The following is an 18,816-nucleotide window of genomic DNA, read 5'->3' on the forward strand; positions in this document are numbered from 1 at the left end:
ACAGGTATGAACTTGATTTCTGGAACAAGAGAATCTCTTGACTTTTCTCAGATTGTGCAACTAGCTCTTTAGAAAGGTGTGTTTCTGTCCACAGTCACAAAAGACTAATTCAAGTTGTTTTAAGCCATGCATCAGCCCTTCTAAAAAATACTAATTCTCTTCTCTTGCTTTATATTTAAAAAGAAAGGGGAAAAAAAAGCCCACTGCTTTTTCGCTGTTGGCAGATTTCCAAGATAAAGAAGTCTGCACTCTGCCTGGAACAGCAGTCGGGGCCTGCTCTTGAAACTCACAAAAGTGAACACCACACACGGAGAAAAAGCGACGGATCCGACCGGCCAGAAACATTTTCTCACCCTCTAAACCAGTTTCTCAAAAAAAAAAAAAAAAAAAAAAAAAAAAAAAAAAGCCAGCCCGCTCCGCGCCGTTCCCACGCAGCGCGGGGCCGGGCGGCCGCAGCGCGGGGGGACCGCGGACAGCCGGGTCGGGCCCGGGGTCAGTAATTCCTACTTAACTGGGGGGGGGGGCATAAGCACCACGAAGTTTTCCCTGCTTCCACCTCGCCCCCCACCAGGTGCGGAGCTTCCTGCGGGACAAGCAGCTGCGGCGGCGCCGGGTCAGGGCGACAGACCCGACGGCGGCCCCGGGCTGCCGCAGCGGTGCCCGCGGAGGGGCAGCGCGGCCGCCCCGCGGGGTCCGGGTCCGGCCCCGGCGCGGAGGGCAGCGGAGCGGCAGCGCCGGGCGGAGCGGAGCGCAGAGCCAGGGCCGCCCGCAGCGCGCTCCGCGGAGCGACGGGACAACGCGGGAAGGGGGGGCGAAAAGCAAGAAGAAAAGAAAGAAAGAAAGAAAGAAAAAAGGCAAAGAAAAAAAAGTACAACCGACGGGATGTGCCAAGGTTTATTCCCTTTTATTTCCTCCACCCCCACAAAAGAAAATAAGCCTAGAATCAGGAAGTCAGACTGCGTGATCGCTGCTATAGGTTTGTTATTTTCTCTTCTCCCCACTCCTTTTTTAATTTTTTTTTTCTTTTAAGGAAACAAGTTGGGACTTTCCCTCCGCCGCTCCCACGGGGAGGCAGCGGCGCGCCCGTCCCCGCGGCCCCCCGGCGCGGCCCCTACCTTTCTTCTCCACCACGGAGCAGAGGGCGACGCGCCCCAGCAGCAGCAGCAGCAGCACCGGGACAGCGGCCCCGCGGGGCCCGGCGGCGGCGGCGGGGCTGCGGCCGCCCATGCTGCGGGACGGCCGCTCCCGCGGTGCAGCGCACGGAGGACTTGCTTTTTTTCCTCTCTCTCTCTCTCTCTCTTTCCTTTTTTCCTTTTTTCGCTCTCTTTTCCGCGGAGCTCCTGCCGCCTCCGCCGCGCTCAGCCCCGCTCCGCGGCGGCTCCCCGCAGCATGCCGCGCCGTCGAGGGCTGCGCGCACACGTGCGTGCCCCGCTGCGGGCGCGCTGCCTCCCTGCCTGGCCTTCCTCCTCCTCCTCCTCCTCGTCGTTGTGGAGCAGGCAGCGGCGGGTGCGCGGAGCGGCTGGTGCCGGCTGCGGGACGGGGCGCGCCCGGCTGCGCTCTCCGCCCGGCCGCGAGCGCAGCGGCTCCCTCTGGGGACGCCGCGGAGGAGGAGGAGGAGGAGGAGGGAGGATGGGGCGGGAGCAAGGAGGAGGAGGAGGACCCGGCGGCGGCGCCTTCCCCGCCCAGGTGGGGAAAGGGCGGCCCCGCCACCTGTGCCGGGGTGGGGGCGAGGCGAGGGGAGGCTGCAGGGGGAGTTCGCAGACACCGCGCACAAGCGCCCATGCAAAGTGCCCCCCCGTCCCCGGGGGGCAACACAGGCTGCTCAGCGCTTAGCGGCGTGCGCGGAGCGCGGCAGGATCGTGGCTTAGCTGCACACCTCTCCCAAAAAACGGGGGTGGGGAGCGTCTCCTCAGGCGGGCGGGCGGCTGGGACGCAGAAGTGTCGCTCGTCCCCGCCGGGATCTCTGCGAGGCGGAAATTCAGATTTGTTAAATGCTCCTGCTAATTTCTTCGAAAAGCTCTTGCGAGGACCGATGTCTTCAGGCACCGAGGCTAGGAAGCCCGGGAACGGCTGTGATTAATCGGGACCTCCAGCGCGGAGCTCCGCGGTGACCCAGGGTTTGGGGGATTATGTGCTAAATGCCTCTGCCTATCGCAATGTGCTGGAACACAATAGATTGCAAAAGAGCCACTGAGTGTATCTTGACTTTCCCCTATGATGCATGTTTCGGGCTGCATTACTGTTCTACCAGTCAACTTCCTTTGCACTTATCTTTTCCTGATAGTTTAACTACTTCCTGACCCAAGTAGACAGGGAAAACCAATACTCTTTACTTATATTAGCGCGCGCGCGCGCGCGCACACACACACACACACACACACACACACACACACACACAAAAAAAAAAAAAAAAAAAAAAAAAAAAGCTGGAACACATACCTTTAACCACATATCCCATCACACCTGTAATGATTTATTAAGATATATTGGGTTACAAGCGAGTTTCTCACTGTGCAGCTTTTGCATGCTATTGCTGACATTCTGTTTTGATTATATTTTGTAAATAACATAAAAGAAGTACTTTGAAATTAATTCAGGCATTAGTAATATCAGTGCAACTCTGCTCATATGATTGGTTTTGTGGCTGTAGCGGAGGGCATCATTTATCTTTCAACACAATGGTCATACAGTTTGCTTCAAAGATGCTCATACAGTGCTGCCTCATAAACATTACATGCATACAATTGATTTTTAATTCATTTAGACAAATAGGAGGATTTTAAAAAATTCCAGGCCAGGGAAAAGAAATCAACTTCTAGGGAGGGAGGGTTTCAAAGCAACTTCAAAAAATACTCAAGACTGAAACTTGCATTATAAGGGGCACAATTACAGGGTACAATTAAGATACAATAGAAACAAACATCAGATCCGTTTTACAGATAAATATTAAACAAAAACACTTTCCTCTAGACACACACATTGTATCAGTATGCAACTGTTGAAGGCAATTGAGTTTTTTATAGCTGAAAAAAGAAAGGAACCAGACTGATAACTGAAAAAAAATAAATAAAAAAAATAAAAAATATATAAAAAAAAAATAGTGGAAAAAAATCTCTGGTGCATGAATTAAGTGGAAAACCCTGTTAAAGTCCTGTCCTAACATACTAATGTACAAATATTTTCACTGCAGAATTTTTCATGCAATCATGATTCAGAAAAGCAGGAACCTTTCATATTCACCTCATCTCCCACCATACACTGCACTTACATGAATCCATATAAAACTGAATATTTGGTCACAGATAAACTCCTTCATTCCTGACATAGCAAGGGAAGATGAGGCAAATTCCCCTGTACATTTTTTCCCACACTGCAAAAATCCACTATAGAAAAATCTAGCGTGATGCTGGCATTGCAGTACCACTGACAGGGCTGCCATTGCTTTTGTCCTCCTGCCTTTTTGCTCCCAAATGTGTTACTTTCATGACATTTGTCCTCTACTTGTGAAGGTCACAAGATGCATAAAAAGATTGTAAGACACAAGGTCTTGGATGCTTACAGTTATGTTTGGGTCTTTCAGGGTTTCTCTAGGTTGCTATTTACACAACTGAACACCTTCTGGAACAGTTTAAATATGTTAAATAGTTAAAATATGATGTTTCCCCCAAAGCCAGTCACATACCCAGTAACTGCATATAACTCCTCTGAGGCTAATGTCACTACCTGAATTTGAACATGGGCATGCAATGTTCCTTCACGTTGCAAAACTTTTATTACCAGCTGCACGTGTGCATGAATCAAAGGCCACGAGACAAAGGTCAACTTTTCGACCACTGGCTTTAAATTATTATTTCATAGTGAGATTTTTGCATCTAGTATGGTATTCCTTCTTCAGCTTTCCTGTGACTCGCTCACCTTACATTGCATACCCATCTCCTGTCTTCTCGATGTGTGCATAAACACACTGACGTGCAAAGCCAAGTCCATCTGAAGGCAGAGTTTCTTCACGTACGGATAGCGCTGGGCTGGGGAGCAGAACCACGCGTGCTCACCCACTGCGGCCCGTGCCGCTGAGCTGGCCCCTCCGCCACGCGCAGAGGGCAGGAACCGGCACAGGATGAGCCACCGACCTCCCCACCGGTGCAAAAAGTGGGGTTAATTTTGCTATCCCTTCCACAGTCCCTCAAAACAGAAGAAAGTCTCAAAATCCTTTCAAGAGCAAAGTCTGTAGCTCGATGCTTTTGTTGCATAAAACAAAGAAAACAGGTAAGTTTCAATTATCCACTGCTAAAACTGGGCATTTACCCCTCAAAAAAAATTCACAAGCAACTGCTTGTTGATGGCTCTTCTTTCCTGTGTTATATACAAGCAATTTTAAAGGGCGTGCTTCTTCTTGGAAGAAAGGAGAGCAGAATTCGCAGGGTTTTTATATCTGGCTCACTCACATTTCGTGTGTGTGATACTTGAGATTGCGGACATTGTCGTTTGCATTTTGCATTGCCATGTGCGTGCTGTGACTCCTCGCTGAGGTAATGATTCTTTGAGCTTTATGGCACTTTACATGTTCAAAACATTGCACAAACATTAACTAATTTATCTTCGCAAATCTCCTGTAAAGCAGGGTAGTAACTATCATCTCCATTTTATAGATGTAAAATAATTTGCCTTGGGCGGAGTGTTAGTGGCAGAGCTGGGGTTATCACTTAACAGCTGCTTATTCTAACTATTGTATTGAAACCTCCTCAAATCGTGCTGCTGCTAGAGAGCGTCCCTGATTAAAATGTAGATTTTTTTTAACACACTTTAACGCAATCTTGCTCTTTTCCACTGTTTGTACAACAGCATGTAGGAAGGACAAGACATATGCACACATACATGGATGCTGGAATTAAACCTTAATTATAGCAGATTCCACCATCAGCACACCCAGTATTTCAACAGGTGACCATAGCATTATCTCAGGGGAGTTCTTTATCATCATCATTTTTACACCCAGGTTTTACCCATCACCACAGGTCCCTTAGTCAACGTCAAAGCTGCATTTTCCAGCGAAATTTTGCCTCACTCAAAACCAGATTTTTAAATGTTTTAAGCTCTGAATAGGGATCTGCAGCACTAGCTTATTCACTAACTGAAGTAGGCAACAGAAAAATAAATATAAGAATAAAAATTGGCACGTGTGGAGTAAGCGATATACAAAATCTTTGCTGCTAAGCATCGCAGTAGCTTCCTGTGTAGAAACAAGCTTCTGAGTTATTTCAGTACTTTGTTGGGGTGATTTACTTGATACTTGCTGTACTGCATTTACTCTTTTCTTCAACCAGAAACGCATCTCTAAAGGATAGCATCGAATACGACCCGAACATGCTGTCAGTACGCCTGACGTCAGTGGCAGCATCGCTACCATCGCCAGTTCACGCTGCGTGATTTTTCAAGGTGGGCAACTATTCGTAGCAGGTGCCCAGGTATTAACACGAACGCCGCTGCTCACGTTGCTCTTCGCTGGCGAAGGAGGAGCTTTACACCGCTGCTCGTCTAAGCCCTGCTCCAGCCGGGCAGGCTGCCACGGTCCACCTGTGTCCTAGGCACAAATAAAGAGAAGGGGCATGGGCACATGCCCCAGACTTTGCTTTCTGGAGAGGAAAAGCGCCCCAAAGCTGAGCTCAGGCGTGCTGGCCGGCTGGAGCCAGGCGCGCTTATCCTGCCCGGTGCCTGCAGCTCTCTGATCTGCTCCCTGCCCAGCTCCGCTGCCGAGGTTCAACAGCACGCACCAACCTCACGAGCGAGCGCTCACGATACGGTGAACACCCCTCAGGTGTTCCTAGCGCTGCGAAACGCGCGGCTGGGCCGGAGGGAGGAAAACCCACAGCCCTGAGTCAACACGCAAAGAATGCGAGTCGCAGCCAGGGTGCGGCGGACGGACAGGGGTTTCTCCAGCCCAGCCATCTCCTGCGGTTTGCATCCAAAGAGGACGCAGATACGGAAGATAAGAGATTGCAACACCGCCATTCCCCCGAACAGCTGCAGCTACCCATCCTTATTTGGGCTAACCAATATGGAAAAAGCCAGCCAGCCTTCCCTTCCATCCGCGCAGTGTTATCTTGTGCTGCGGAGATTTCTCTCCCCTTTCTCACTTCGCTGCATTATTTCCTATAAATGTTGCTCAAGTTAAAACAAAAACACATAGGGGCTAGCCCAGCTAGTACATTCAGCTTTTTCAGGGCCCTTCTCCAGCATGTAAACCAACTGCCACAGAATAGCTTGTGTCCGTAACATTGAACACAGCACTTCTTTCCTCCCAGCCCTGTGGATTAATCGGCGTGCTAATGACCAGAGACACTTAGGCACTTGTTGGCTGTCTGTGGCTCCGGAGAAAAGTCACTGAAATCATTACTTTGCCCTTTTTTTTTCCAGAGGAAAACGTGGCCCAATAGCGAAACTGCCACTGAAGAGAATGGGAAAAGATTTTTTTTTATCACATATTTTCAAGTTTTGGCCCCAAGCATTAGTCATGGAGTGGATGGTGATTTTGTTTTGAAACAAAATAAGTCAAAATACTTTAAAAATAAATTCTGTGGTGTTTTATTCAGTACTGAATAGTTAAATAATAAGGACATAAGTAGCAAACACTGTGCATTTAAACATTATCAATATAAAATATATTACAGATATATTGCAACAGTGCTAAAATAAATTCCATAACAACATAGCCAGGCAGCCACTTACCTTTTTCTTTTTAGCATATATTTAACTTCTCAAATAGGTATTTTATGCAGCGTATTGGAAAGTGTCACCAAACACGCTGAGTGGAAGAGCAGGTTCGGGAGGCCAGAGAGCCTGCACAGCACTCAAACTGTCAGCTAGTACCTCTGCTTTCTAATGAGGAGGAGCCAATGTAAATGCCCCCACAGAAAGCCTCATGGTAATTTGGTCAATGCAACAAGTTTGGTCCACGTACAAGACAGACCATGACAATAACGGGAAATGAGATTTTGGCTGTGCTTCCATTAGCAAGTAATGTGGTGCTGGAAGAATACATCCGTGGAGCCAACGGCTGGTGCAGAGGACCAGACGCCCTCACTGGATGTATTTCTGGGCATTTTAGTTCAGATTTCCTCTAGCCTGGCCTGATGGACAGACTGTCCATTAGTGACGGAACATGATAGACGAGCACCTGAAAAATATCTTCCAACTTCAGTTTCCTCTGGAAGAAATCCAGTTTGTACACCTCAAGACCACTCCACAATATGAATCAAAGGATAAGTGAGAATGATCAAGAGATTAGCCTCAAAAAGCACACTCCTGATCCACCAAAATGCCTATATAAATGCACCTCAGGAAAAGAAATTATGCAAATATTCAGCACAGAATGTGTTAGAAGCTTGTGATTCCAAAACCACCTGAAGTGCAAAGCTAAACGGCAGGTTTTCAAAGGAATGAATATAAAATGGGCTCTCCCATTTTGATGAGTCTTGAAGTGGATGTAGATTTTTTTTGTCCAGTGAAGCAAACTTTAGGAGGGAGGAATTCCAGGAGTTCTGGAGGAGCCAGAGCTAACCATGGGGATTAGTAAAAGCCCCAAACTGATCATGGAGAGGAAAACTAATTTTTGCAGAGAGCAATGGCTATGAAGGAGGAAAGGAGAATGTCTTGGGTGCACGACCACCATTCTTGCCAGAACAGTCTTAGGACTGTGCATGAGAAGCACTCTGACCCTATAGGCATAGTTTTGTTACTGTCAGATTACACACATCAGGGTAGCTTATGCTGTTTCCCCACAGTGCTCACATTTTCCCTTTGCTGTTTCTACCTATCTGCCACTAATTGTCTTTACTTTGCATTTTGGTTTATGCTGCACTGATCTATTCTCTCATCTTTCTTTCCCCCTGTCCCCACCACCACATCTTTTCCATCCCAAGCCACTTTTTCTTGACCTTCCTTGTTTACTTCATCCCCTCCTTACTCCAGTCTGAGTTTTCTTTGCACTCTTCCCTGTTTCCCTTTGTCCCACTTTCTCTGATCTCTTTGCTGATACCCTTAACCACAATCTGCTGTTTCTAGGAAAAAAAAAAAAAAAGAGAGACAAAGAAAAGAAACAAAAGAAATATTTGAGCTCTTACAGAAGTTTGAGTCTTTAGAAGTCAACACTGGACCTGGATCTGAACGTCAGCCTCTGAGGTTTCCAGACAGGGCTGACCCCAAAGCCAGAATAAACAAACCCAGTCTTTTACGAGTCACCTAGATAATCGCTCGATATGAAAATAGCAGTAGGATGAGATGCCGAGAACTCGCCGTTCCCCGCGGATGCAGCTAGATGAAGTAAAACCGTGGATAACACAAAACATACGTGAGACTTGTAATGAGGAGACTGAATCACATCCACCTTTGACAGCTCAGCTGGACAGCGCTGCACGGAGCGGGTCCGGCTGCACGTGCCAGCGGGCCGGGGAGCATCCGCCGGCGCACCGCTCCCGGGGCCAGGGGGAGTTAGACAAACCAGATAACCAAGGGCTGACGTTACGTCTTTGCTGCCGCCAAAACATGGCTACGAAGACGGGTAGGAAAGGGGTCACCCGAATGCCCCGCACTTTCTGTTCCTTCCTGTCTGTAACACGGCCCCCGACACCTCGGGATATCTATCTGATCTCAGCTCCCCGGTATTTATTTCTTGAGCTCCCAGCAGCTTTGATGGCAGTGACTCCCTTTCTACTCATACCCATGAGCAATCCTCTGAGCAGTTCAGTAAACCTTCCCGAGGTAATCAAGATATAGCTGTCTCTACAGCTTCCTCTCATCCAAACGCGGGTTCAAACGTTAAAAATACACACGCGTGACTTACGACCAACGGGAAGGTGACCTATGATCAGTCCCATGTGCACACTCATCAGACCCCCCCCCGCCCCCAGCCACAAACGTGTGATATTCTGCACCGCCAGTAAGAACACAATATCCTGATATAATACAAAGCATACCATAAAACAGCCAAAGGATAGATGAGGATAAACCAAGCTGTCTCCTGCCATTCTTTTTTCCCGGGGGAGGAAAAAAAAAATCTGATCAGATTGTGTAGGCTGTTTTAGATTCTCCAACCCCACATATTCATAAGCAGCTCCCCAACTACAAGCTTCTCTTCATTTGAACTTCCTTTCCCAGGCACTTCTGTAGAACTAGAGAACCTATTCATTAAAAAGAAAAGAAAAGAAAAAAATTAGACCCCTCAACAAGAACATTAACGTCCCCAGGACTGCTTCCTGACCTCACTGCTTATTTGACTGTAAAAGAACTGATGCTGCAGTTTTACAAGAGGCAAGCAAGGACCGTAATTTCTATTTCCCTTTCTGTGGGAGTGGGAAAGTGACTTAAGCAATAAATCCATGCAATCTGATACTTTAATACATATTTTAAAATAGCTCCTTTTCCTTTAAAATTAATTTTCTCTGAAGACGCAGAAATTTATCACCGATGACTCGTGCTTCCTCAAGGTTTTATCAATTTAAAGTTCAACAGTCTTCTTCCTTCATGCATTCACGCTACATTGCCTAGTCCTCACTCACCCAGTGAGCACTTACTCATGCAAAATGGTACTTTGGCTTTTCTGGTTTATTTGGCTGAATACAAGCTCTTTCATTACATGCATTGCCTATTAATTTGGGCTGGGGGTCTTGCAGGAACGGCAGGCGTGTCTGCAAAAGCACGAGCAGTTTAGACTTGTGCTCGCTTTCCGTCTGACAGCACCAGGAGGAAAGCAAACAGATGCCTTGCTCCCTCAACAGCGGGAGCGTGGAGCCCCCTTCCCTAAAAGGGTTTGTGCTTTCTCCTTTTATTGCCTGTCATCTGCAATCTTGCACCCTCTTGCACCCTCCAACAGCGAGCAGGATGAGAGGAGATGAACGCGCATTAATTGACCATGGGGGGCTGATGGCAGGAGGACAGAGAGCTGCTGAGGTTGCAACTGTCCACCTCTGCCGACCGCCAGGTCTCACCAGCCTTGCAAGAGCCCCGCTCTTCCGTGGGATTTGGTCAAAATTAGTTAGCAGGGGTGGGGGCTGACAGACAGAGCTGCTGCACAAGCCTTGCTTTCAGGCTGAGAAGTAGCAAGCTGGAAAGCAGCTGCAATTGCCCAACTTGAAACAGTTGAAATGTGCCCTTAATGTTCTTGCTAGTGCCTCAGGAATAATGGCAGGTTTAGAAGACTGCAACTCCATGACCTTATTTGAATCAGAGTCTTTCTCTCTCTCAAGGCTTTTTTGAGTTTAAAGGGACTATATCAGAACATCATTGTGGTCCAAGGATAAGAAAAAAGTTATGGCTAACGGGAGAGGCATAAGCACTGCAGGATCCTGATGTTTGCCATTCACAGATCTGTTCCTGACCTTTCTTTTTATCTCTGCATCTCACCCCCAAGCTAACATTAAGTGGAGCAGAAGCCAGATCTACTCCAACAAGCCCACACAGAAGTGGGACGGCTGGCACAGACCTCCTCCGGGAAAGGACACTGCAGAGGTCATCTTTCGTTCTCAGTGCCTCCAGAGGCAGAATATTGACTAGGCACGACCACCTGGCCTATCTAAGTAGAGAAGGCGACAGCTGGGAGAAAATAAGAATTAAAATGAAAAAGTCAAAAACATTGATGGAGCTGGTCACTGCCTTGCTGGAAGACTCATGTGGCTTACACTTTGAAAAAAAGCTTTCTTGAAGTAAGCAAATTTTTCTGTGTGGCCTGGAAAATTATGTGCTGAGTTATAAGTCAGGACTTTGCAAGCTATAAAGCTATCTCAGCCCAACTTCTCCTCTGTCAATGGGGATACTACTTGATAACTACACAGTATTTTGGAGTTAGGGCAGGCTTTAGCAATGTTAAATAGTCTTAAAAAGTTGTCCTTTTACCATGATTTTGGTTTGGTATATGTGAGATGGTGCTTGCTGTTTGAGAGACCAGCTGCACTCTCATTTCTCAAGCAAAGTTTTACCCCTGAAATGAAAGATGGCAAAGACAGCATGATACAGCGTTGGCCATGCTGTTCTGGACAGTCTTAATTCCCGGTGTGGTAATAAGTGCTGTATAAATCAAGCCAGTCCAGTAAAAAGTTCTTAGCACAGGCTGATTAACCACTAAATTAATATGAATGAACACCTGACACTCCATTTGCTAGGTGGGATTAAAAACAGGGAAGGAGCTTGGGGGAGGCTGTTCATTTGCATGTGTGGGGCAGGCAGGGGGAACAGGGACAAAAAATTGTGAACAGAGACCACCACTGTTTCAGTTGGTAGAGATGCTTCCAAAACCCTTTCAGCCCTGATGTGGGACCATTTACGTTTCCTCAGAGCCTAGCCTGAAAAAGGCAGTGATCCCAGATAGGTTTTACTGCATGATGGGCTCATGTGAGCCTATAGGCAGTTTCTAAATAGACAAAATTCACTGCCTTTGGTAATGAGAGTGGAATGATTTATCTCTCTCTCTCTCTCTCTCTCTCTCTTTTTTTTTTTTTTTTTTTTTTTTTTTTTTTTTTAGAAAAATATGATTTGAGTATTAAAATAGTAGCATTTCCCTAGGAAAGGAATTTATTTATTTTAGTGCCTGTAAAGTTTGCCAGAACTAGTCTGGGAAATAGAAAGACTCAACTTAATCACAGAACAAGTATAACAAGTCCTGCAAGCTCTCTTCCAGTGTTTCACCAATATACCTCAACCCAAAGCTGGCAGATTAGACTTTATGTTCAACTGAGAAAAGACTTTTTTAAAGGAGATAGTATGGACTCTTACATTGATTCTGATGGGAATTAAATACTTCAATGTCTTTAAAAATTTGTATCCAATTCAGACGACTACCTCCCACCTAAACAGCAACAGTATTGCTACAGGCAAAATTTATATTTTGTTGGGGACAGGGCCAGGATATTGGGAAACTCATATGGCCAATGCCTGTCCAGGGAGAACAGAGGTCACCAGACATTTCTCCGGCAGGTCATATAGCCTGCAGCCAGTAACAACATTATTCTATCAAAGTTGTGCTTTTCTACTTCAGTTCATAGCTTAACTGTGGAACTCATTGCCACAGGATGTTGTAATATTAAATATTAATAAATTAAAGTCATGAAAGAGAAGTCCACTGAGGGCTATAAAATGCAGCGACTCTCTACAATTTCTGTCTCTGGAGAGATGGATACAATCTCTATCTTGGGAAATCTCTCACACTGCGACAGCTGCTGGGAGCACAGTGGAGCGGGAGGAGGAGAAACATCCTGGAAGCACCATTTTTTGTTCGACACAGTACAGCTGATCTCCTGTTACCTCGAATTTACCCTGGAAACCAAAAGTGAAAGTCCTCAGGTTCTGTTCCCTGCCTGTAGGCATCTACTTAGGTAGAAGAGCTCTTTCCTCTGGAGAGGGAATGGCCTTCCTTCCCCACCACCAGAGCTAGCTTTGAGCAGAAGAGAATTAATTTTCCTGGCGTCAGCTCAAACACTGTTCTCTCTATGAGCTCATGGAGTGGGCCACATGCTCTGTCCATCTACAGAAAATACTTGCAGAGTTACCGGGGTCTAGGGACTGCCAGATTTCTGAGAAATCCATTAGAGGTGGGCGATATTTGGGTTGAGTTCCCCTGATTCAGCTCTGATATCATGCTGCCACCCACATTTGTTTGGCTCTTGGCTGCACAAATTGCTCATGCGCGATATAACCCCACCGAGAATTTTTAGGTGTAGGATCAGGTCACCCCGGAGACAGAAGGAGAGAAAATCTATCCCTAATGTTACCGGGGAGGGCTCTAAAGCTCGGCCCCGTGTTAAGTAACACTTCATTTCACCAGGAGCTTCACTGAGCTCCAAGGTATTACTCATGGAGGAGGGACCAACCCATCGTGAGTAAAGGTTTTGGAATCCGACTTTTAATATGGAGCATTATCTTAGTAATAGTGAATATTTAAATCTCTGCTCCATACAAGGTATGCGCGATTCTAGGAAAACACTGCATAACAACGAGGAAAACAAGGAAAGCTGTGCAGAGCACTTTAGCCTGTATTAAAGCTTGTCCAAGTCAGAGCCACATTGATTTGCACAGCTGTAGGACAAGCTCCTGATCTTATTTCACAACAAATTGCGGGAACAAAACAGTGACAAGTTATTTAAAGAATGCGCTGCTCTTTCCAGTAAGAGCTTATCGAATCTGTCCATATGTACCGCCATGTGCAGAGGCACGACAGTGCTGAACGGTGCCGGGAGAAGAGCCTGGTCTCCACAGGCACACACATGGCTTCCACAGATCCTGACGGAGGGTCTCGTAAAAGACGAGAATCCTCAGGACCGCAAACATTTGCTGCCCGACCTTCCTTCGCACCAAGAAGCAGACTCCCTGTAATAATTTATCATGACCACGAAAGAGGAGGAACATCATTTTACCTTTGATGACTTTTGGACACATTATTTCACTGTACAAAAATAGAGCATACAACAATACAGAAAACACATTTTCTGCCCTGTGCTTCAGTGTGGCCACTAATTCAACTTACCTGGTGGTATCATTACGAAGGAAAAGACCAAACTTAGATAATAACCTTATGAATTATGTTTGTAGTTGCTTCTGGGCAAGGAAAGAGAAGGAATGGAGTTTGCTTCAAGCTTGTCTGGCCTCTTTTCACATAAATAGAGAGGGAAAAAAACCTTTATTTTTGCTACATAACAAAATCTCTAGATGCAGAGAAGTGTTGAAGTTAACTCCATTTAATCAGCAACAGAGATACTGACTAGCTGAATGGAAGTATTGCAAAAATATACAAAAAATACATTCTTTAACTGCTTCAGCACCCTATATTGCTCACAATCTATGATCTATAACAAGATGTGAGAAAGTGATTAAGAGATCTGAAAAATGAACAAAAAAATTCATGTTATTTTAATGACCAAATTCTGCAGTCTGTACATATCATCTCACTAACTCCACTTGAAACGAAACATCCAGTCTGAGTGTCTATTCGCTTCTTGTCCTACACTGAGATGTCAACAGGAGGGCACAAGCTGATTTTATGATATGAATCAAGTCTGGTAGAAACTATTACTTCTTAAGTTTCATCAAGGGGTGGGACAAATAGATGATATAAAATGGAGACTATCCCTGCCCTAAGGGCCTTGCAGTCTAAAAAAAGACCAAAGGAAAATATTTGTCTCTTGCAAAGTGATTTAATTGGTTGGTTCTCTCAGTTTAGAGTTGATTTTGGAGGTGGGTACATTTTTCTAGTAAATATTACCTGCCTGTGAGAAATATAGAACAGGCCAAACTGAAAAATGCACCATGATGTTTCAAGTTTTCCAGAAATTGTGGTTTTTAATTTAAAATAACCTCTGACCTGTTCAGATGTTTTGAAATAGAAATGCTTCAATTTATTAGTTCAGAAGATCTTTTGTTTCCAGATTTCTTCTAATATTGCTCCTCAGGATTAAGAAAACTCTTTATGGAAAAAAAGTGCAACTCCTAGAACACATTCGAAAGACACAATTCTGTTCTACTGAAAAAGCTATGGGAAATATTTTTCTGAACGGAAAAAAACATTTTAAAAAATTGGAAGTTATCAAAGAACCAAAAAACCCTGCTCTTCAGTAAGTTCTACCTTACTAACCAAAGCTAATCACTTAAAGAAAGAATATACTGTCAGTAAACCTGCAGCAAAGGAGAGGGTTGGACTCGTCGTCAGATCCTGTCTTCTTCAGGACTCTGATTTCGCATTCCAGATCGTAACTGGGTCCGTGACCACCTGCTTCGGTCACTGGAAACGAATGCAGTTTAACTTGGCAGGTCACCCCACCAAACATTTGTTAAAGGATGCACGCGACCGCCCTGTTAGCTGTTATTTGCAGTTCAGGCTTTAGTCAGTGTAAATTGTTGACGGGTTTTAAGTTTGGCTGCCAGCTGCAGCAGTCGTGGCAGAGTCCTTAGGTAAAGAAATACGGTTTCCTCTCTTCATTGCCATGGGGCCTCATAAACACGGCACCGCAGATGCGTGCTGGATAATCTGCAATTCATAACGCTTCCTAAATAAGCGCAGAGAGTAACGCAGCTGAAGGGAGACGGCAGGTTTCTGGCGTCCTGGTTACCTCCCTGCCGATGACTTGCTCTGCATCCTTCAAAGAGCGCAACCTCGGACCTCGCACTTCACTTTTCTCTGCTGTGTGCTACAGACAGTGACCTCTACCCTTCCTCACTTTAGGAAATATTTTAAAATACAAATGGAAGATACGTCGTATCATTACAGGGCAAACACACAAACGCATACACACCCAGACAGGCCACAGTAACATGTTAAACGCAGACACTCCCATGCACAGAAACGCACTGATGACCTTAGGCTAGCGACTGAAGCCTGGCTGGTACCGCCGGCATTCACAGCAGCACATATTCGAATATTTGTGCAGGTCTACACAGGTGGGTGCAGCCGGGCAGCCTTTTTGTGAGAAGTGCGGGGTAGCTCAGAGGCTCTCGGCACCGTTCGGAGTCACTGGCAGCTCCCAGGGATGCTAACAGGCACGGAGCCTTGCCAGCTGCTCTCCTTATAGTCACGGCACAAGAAGGAAAGTTTCCAGTGATATTCCATTTCTTCTTCTTCTTCTTCTTCTTTTTTTTTTAAACAGTCACTATGTCCTCTAAAGCCTTTAAGTAACTGACAATATTGAGAAAACAGTACAAGTCTTGCTAGACTTTAAATGCTGCCTGGCTTGTGGCCATTTTCCAGAAATGCCCCTTGTTCAACAATTTCTGCAGCAATGAATGGCCTGTCATCTTCTGTAGAATTTTAAATCGCTATGTTTGGAAAACTAGGGTCTAAGAGTCTTGGGAAGAGATAGGGAAAAAAGAAAAAAGGGAAACCCACAACAATTGTGGGGAAGATTGATTTCCCTGATTGTACGTGCAATTTTAGAAGTGACCTGAAAATAGTTTGTTCCAGATGGCTCCACTCCTTGTAATTTTCATGCTTCCAGGCTCCCTCACAGCAGATCAGGTTATTAGTATTGTTTTATCAGAAAAAAATCTCCCAGGTATGTCATATCCTGAGTACACGGCACTGTTGCTAGCTGTCTGTTCAGAGCTTTATACGAGCAGTTCCTTTCATCGAGTAACATACACCTCACAGCTTACAACAGCTCATGTGTATCCATAACCAAACCTTGCACTGCTTCAGAGGTCGTCTACAAAGAGGGCTCCCAACTTTTGAAACTGAACTGTTCTTTATTAAGAAAACCAGCTATGTTGACACTCCAGGTGTCTATGGATTGAGTAGCTTCCAGGTCCTTCCTCCAGACGTCTTCATGCTGTGCTCCTATCAAATTGTCTGCACATTGTTTCAAATCTGCACCAGTCTTGCCAAGCAAATCAATACACATTTTCTTTATTAAATAAACAATGCCAGTAAAATCACTGTATCTGCAGTCTTCTGAATAGCATAAGCTACATGTTATTCCCGCCCAGAAAAAGAGACTGAAGATACTTTGCTCCTGTTATTTTGTCTAGTTGCACTTCTGCCCAGATATGAATTCAGTCACATATGAACACCACCATGTCAGAACAGAAATACTCTAATTTTTGATCTATCATACTTCATAAACACTACTCAAAAATCAAAACCTATTTGTTACATAAAATTAGAAATAAAAGCACCCAAATAATGATCAATGAGTGAACTCCGACACCTCAATATGCTTGTGGTCGTTCCACAATCAGACAAGTAGTTTCACTACATTCTTATTATTTGTATGTATTTAAACAATAAGCCACTCTACAGACTACAGGCTGTAGTTTGACCCTGAATAAAACAGCTTCTTTATCAGGTAATCCAATCCTAAGCAGACTGATAGGAGACTTAAGGCTTATTCATAACAAACAAATAGCTTTATCACTCATTCTAATTTACTTTATTGCTCCTGCTTTCAATATATTAGACATCACGAGAGCTTCTTATGAATCTCCTCCAACTGTACTTCCCTCCTCAGCAGCCACCTGCTTGCTGCTCCTAACCCTTCAGGTGCCACCGCTGGTTTGATGGCTATTAGGTACAAAAGTATGAGTTTCTCTAAGCCTGATTTCTGAAAAGAAACAGAAGACGACATAGATTAGGCTAACTGTGGTGCTCTGTCTTCCCATCTCAACTTTTGAGTGTGTTGACCGATCTCAACCAACTTCTGTCTAGGCAGAGTAAAAGACCTCACTAATGACTCCATGGAAAGACTAGGACTAATGTCTTATTAGATACTAGAGAGTCTCCTCAGAGAGACAGAAGAATTCTGAAATGAAAAAAGGTTCAACTGAAGTTTTTGCTCTCTTCAAGTGTTGAAGGACACAGTCATAAAATAGAATTTCATAGGAAATCAGGTTTCATTAGTTCCTCTGTTCTTGGAACTAGTCCTTTTCCTATCCCCAAGATATGAATTTACAGATTTGTCAGAATTGCTCAACAAATGCTTTTCATAGTTCAGAAACATTCCATTTTCATAAGCTCCTTGAAGCAAATGCTACTCTGCTTTTTTTAATGCCTGGTGTTCTGTATTTGGCTGGTGTGACTCAGCATGTGAGCATGGTTTCTATTCCCTGAACGCATGACTCAGTCTATATATACGAGAAGACTTACTGAAGAGAACACATCACTTTTCATATAGAAAAAGATAAGATAAGAGGAAACATCTAAGAATTAGATCTGCTCCAGAAACATTAAGAATGCTCTGGAAATATTAACTTTCTCCACATGGGAATATAAATAGCCTTATGCAGAGATTTTGTTGTTGTTGTTGTTGCTGTTTTTTTTTTTTTTTTTTTTTTTTTTTTTTTAATATGTACTGTTCAACTTTACCAACAGTTTTTATATTTATGCTTTCTTGGCACAGAGTAATTTCCTGTTTTTATTGTAAATGCATTTAATCAATGATTTAGTATTTATATCTGGACAAATAAAGCTGCCCTCAAACATTCTTGTACATAAATGTGATACAACCAGACAAGCTGCTTACTGCACCGTGAGAAGAAAATCACATGGTGAACATGAAATAAAGAATGCAAGCAAGCAATCCACACACACACCAACACAAGGAATCAAGTGAACTCACAAGCGTATTTGCCAAGTTCAAAACCAAAACCAGAACAAACCAAATACTCCTGAATGATGTCAGATCCACTGCTAAGCCCACAACCTCCCAGAGATGCGATGACTGCAGGAGACCACCAGCATCTGCAGCCTGCTGTCCCTCTGTGTACAGACTTCCCACTGCTAAGCATCTTAGCAAGGAACTCAGCTCGCTCTTAAACAGCTAACTCCAGGGCTATTGCCTTTACAAAACACCCAAGAAAGCTTACCATTCCCTAGCCTCTCACTCCAGGAGGAATAGATGGATTTAAGTCTGTAGAAATGTTTGACCAAAAGCTGACTTATTTTAAACTTCAGTAATAAGGTTTTACAGAGGCTGGAAAGTGCAGAGAGACCAAAAAAAATAAATAAAATAAAAAAATAAATAAAATAAAGCTAGTATTTTTTTTCAATCCAACGCAACAATTATTAGGAGTCCCGCACTCAGCTCTGTTCATTGCCTAATCCCAAGTATTAACTAGGGACCTGGGCAAAGAAAAGCGATCTGAAGAAAAAAGCAAACAAAATCTGGGCTGCCCTGTCCTTCATGCAAAAGATGCACAGTAGCCCACAGTACACCTTGCCCACAGCATTTAGTCACTCCAGGTAGAAGAGCCCTATGGCTGAAGACCACTGCTAGCAGGCAAAACATTTGTGTTCCACTTCAGCATCAGCTACCCTGGGCTCCCACCACAGGCAAAACGTGGAGGCCC

At 44.8% G+C, this 18,816-nt stretch overlaps 1 protein-coding gene across 2 annotated transcripts in view; it reads right to left on the bottom strand.

Annotated features, from left to right (window-relative positions):
• The window catches only part of EGFR (epidermal growth factor receptor), a 158,235-nt gene extending 156,665 nt beyond the window's left edge, over positions 1-1,570 (bottom strand). For both annotated transcript variants that reach the window (XM_062569594.1, XM_062569593.1), the window contains exon 1: positions 1,116-1,570. In XM_062569594.1, the coding sequence (XP_062425578.1) occupies positions 1,116-1,227 (112 nt within the window). In that variant the 5' untranslated portion in view covers positions 1,228-1,570. The remainder of the gene's footprint in view (positions 1-1,115) is intronic.
• Between the last annotated feature and the right edge of the window lie 17,246 nt (positions 1,571-18,816).

The sequence above is a fragment of the Rhea pennata genome, chromosome 2, assembly GCF_028389875.1.
Source record: "Rhea pennata isolate bPtePen1 chromosome 2, bPtePen1.pri, whole genome shotgun sequence".
Taxonomy (NCBI): Eukaryota; Metazoa; Chordata; class Aves; order Rheiformes; family Rheidae; genus Rhea; species Rhea pennata.